This window comes from Haemaphysalis longicornis, unplaced genomic scaffold (genome assembly GCF_048455015.1).
Source record: "Haemaphysalis longicornis isolate Haplotype H1 unplaced genomic scaffold, Haemaphysalis longicornis Haplotype H1 scaffold_8, whole genome shotgun sequence".
In the NCBI taxonomy this organism is placed as follows: domain Eukaryota; kingdom Metazoa; phylum Arthropoda; class Arachnida; order Ixodida; family Ixodidae; genus Haemaphysalis; species Haemaphysalis longicornis.
In genome coordinates, this window is record NW_027526445.1 from 49,478,264 (window position 1) to 49,481,431 (window position 3,168).

At 56.4% G+C, this 3,168-nt stretch overlaps 1 protein-coding gene across 1 annotated transcript; it reads left to right on the forward strand.

Annotated features, from left to right (window-relative positions):
• The first annotated feature begins 453 nt into the window (after positions 1-453).
• Positions 454-2,859, forward strand: LOC144149153 (uncharacterized). The gene has a single exon (XM_077680689.1). The coding sequence runs from the start codon at positions 462-464 to the stop codon at positions 2,712-2,714; it is 2,253 nt and encodes a 750-aa protein (XP_077536815.1). The 5' UTR covers positions 454-461; the 3' UTR covers positions 2,715-2,859.
• The last annotated feature ends 309 nt before the right edge of the window (positions 2,860-3,168 follow it).

The window sequence follows — 3,168 nt, forward strand, 5'->3', positions numbered from 1 at the left end:
AGGCTTAGAGTATTTAATAAATAAAAATAAATAAAAAGGCCTACGGGTCCGCCGGTCCGTAACCTATTTCAAACATCTCGTTTGCAATAATTTTTCATAAAAATCTCAGGATAGCTCACGGGGATCGAGAGCCACCATCGACCCCGTAGTATAGGACGCGGCGATTAAGCATACCCGCCGCGGTGGCTCAGTGACTAAGGCGTTGTGCTGCTGAGCACGATCGATTCCCGGCCGCGGCGGCCGCTTTTCTGATGGAGGCGAAAAGCAGAAACGCCCGTGTGTAGGAGATTTCGGCGCACGTTAAAGATCCCCAGGTGGTCAAAACTAATCCGGAGCCCTCCACTACGGCGCGCCTCATCGCCTGCGTTGCGTCGGCGCGTTAAACCCTACAATCAATCAATTAAGCATGTCTAGAATGGCCACCAGCAATAACGCAGAGTCTGTCCCTCCAGGTGCACGTCATGGCTGCCGGCCACCCATGCCTGCGAGAGTACGCCGCCTACCTGTGGACTCGCTGCCCACAGCTGTGCCCCACGGTGCAGCAGCTCCACACAAACATCGTCTACCTGCGGGGACTAACCTGCCACCAGAAGATGGACTTCACGCTTCCATGCGGCGCGGACGAGCCCGGAGGCTGCCGCCTGGCGGCCAAACTGGCAGCGTGGAACGACTTCCTGTGGCCCTTGGACGCGGAACTCCGAGAAACACGTCCGGGCCGATTCGCGATGGTCGGGCTGCCGAGCCCCATGCTTCCCACCGCGTTTAGCACGCAGCGGAGACACGCCGGCGTGCTCGCGCACTGGTTCCTCACGAAACACCGCTGCTTCGAGTCCGTCGAAATCTGCCAGTCACGGATGCCGCAAAAGCACTCGCTTCTCTGCGATGGCCTCCGCCTGAGCCACGGCCTAAGACACGGCAAGTTCGGCTACTACGGTCTGGACGACACGTCGCCAAAAGACATACTCGCTGCCTTCACGTCCACGCTCACCACGCTGGACACACTGGAAATCGTGAGCGTGCGCTTTTCCGACGTCAGCATGGGCATGCTGTGCGACTTTCTGGGAGCGTGCCAAGTGCTCAGCACGCTGGTTTTCCGAGAAAACTGTCTGTGCCGTCCGAAAGCCGAAGCACTCGCGAGGAGCATAGCCGGTTGCAGTAGCCTCAGGAAACTTCACGTGGACGAGGTGTTCCTGATGGGAGTCACCTTCTGCAGCGTCCTCGGCTGCCTCGTGTCGAGCAGCGCCCACCTCGAAGAACTCGTTGTCAACAGAAAACTGTTAGCTCACGGCGGGGACTATCCGCACATTTTCGGGCCCCTTTTTCTTGCGCTGTCCGAGCCCGGTCCGCGGCTTGAAAAGCTGACCGTTTCCAACTTTGACTTAGGCCAGCGCGATCTGGACGTTCTCGTAACAGCCCTTGGAGTCAATGGGCAACTGAAGTGCTTGAAACTGCTATGCAGGGGGCCCTCGCAAGGCGTTTGTTTTTCTCTCGATCAAGTAGTAATGCGCAACTCATCCCTCACGGACATCTGCGCAAAGAGCAGTCTTATAAACGAAAGCAGTTTGAAAGCTCTGTTAGGAGCCATTGAAGCTAACGCTACCCTCCAAAGCCTCGTAATCGACGATGCTCGCCTGACAGCCAACGAAGCCACGGGGCTTCTCGATGCCTTAACTGCGAACACGACTCTGCAAAAGTTTCAACTGGGTAAAATATGCCAGCCAGGGCTTCTCCAGTTCCTAAAGACGATTCGATGCAGGCACCTGGCCGCACGGTTGGATTTCGCGGCTGTCTACGCCACGACATCGGACGTTATCAGCGCCTTGAGGAGCGTCTACAGTGTGGCTTCGGTGTGCTTCGAACCGGCCGACGCCAGCGAACCACCTCAGTTGCAGCGACTTTCCGATGCGTTTTGCGGCAACACATCCTTCTTGAGGAGTCTCACAGTCCGGCTGCCAGTTATCGACAGCAAATTGGCCTCGACGTTGTCAACAGAGCTCTCGAGCGGGAGGCATCTGAGGAAGGTTTGCCTCGACTTCCCTGCGGAACCACCTCAGGTAGGCGTGCTGATGCAGGGGTTAGGGAAGAGCCGCAGACTCGAAGAACTTACGATCCGTGGCTGGACCTTCGAGTGCGCTGGAGCGGCGGCATTCCGTGGCATGTTGCACGCCACCCGCAGTGTCAACGGCGTCACGTTGGAAGCGCTGACGCGTGCATCTTGCGACCACTTGGCGACAGAGCTTCGGCGCGGACTTGTCTCGAACTACACGCTGCTGAACGTGAAGTTCTGCGAGCATCCCTGGCAAGGAGAGGGCGATTTAGGGGTACGCAAATACCTACGGCGCAACCAGTCGCTGCTAATCGAAGCGTCGCGGTTCATCGTACCACCGGCTTCGAACGCGAAGAACGCGGCCGCCGCATTCGAGAAGCTGCAAGGGAGCCGCGCGCTTGTCACGGAGGTATCGAGGTTGGCGGGACTGGCCGAGGAGGAAGCGGCAAAGCTGCTCACGTGTCGAAGTCGTTACCTGGCCGAGAACTTCTTGACCGTTGCCGGTGTGGTAAAAGAGAAGGTGGAGTGTCGCCGCACCGACGCTGGGGTTTCAGGTGTCCAGATCGACCAGATCCCCAAGGACTGCTGGCTCCACATCCGACGGTACCTGTGCGTCGAAGATGTCCTGGACGAAGAGGGAACGACGTGTTTCGAGGCGGAATCTTGAGGTTTGAAGCGAAATATTGGCTGGATGGCGGTGCTTCCGAGGGCTCGAGAATATTTGTTTCTGAGCTCCGTTTGCGACAGAGCTGTTGGCGCGTGCTTTTTTGTTCATTTTGCAGCTTGTATTAAGGGAACTGATTTGAACAAAATAAAGGAAAGGTTTGCTTGCATCATAACGGATGTTTGCCTAACTGAGAAGATGTCTGCTGTTCCGGTCAATTTTTGCGCTTTGATTCTGGGACTCTGACACAAGCACACTTTATGTCGGCAGGTGACCGGCTCCACACCACGGACGCCAAACGATATTCCTTCCTCCACCTACGGTAATCATAAACGGTACCGAAATTAGTCTTCCAACGCCTTCTAAACACTGTCTGTCAGCACAACCAGACGAGTTCGAGTCTAGAAATTTTGGGGGTCACCCGCAGTCTGTCCACTCAAGCTCTGCCGATCCCATT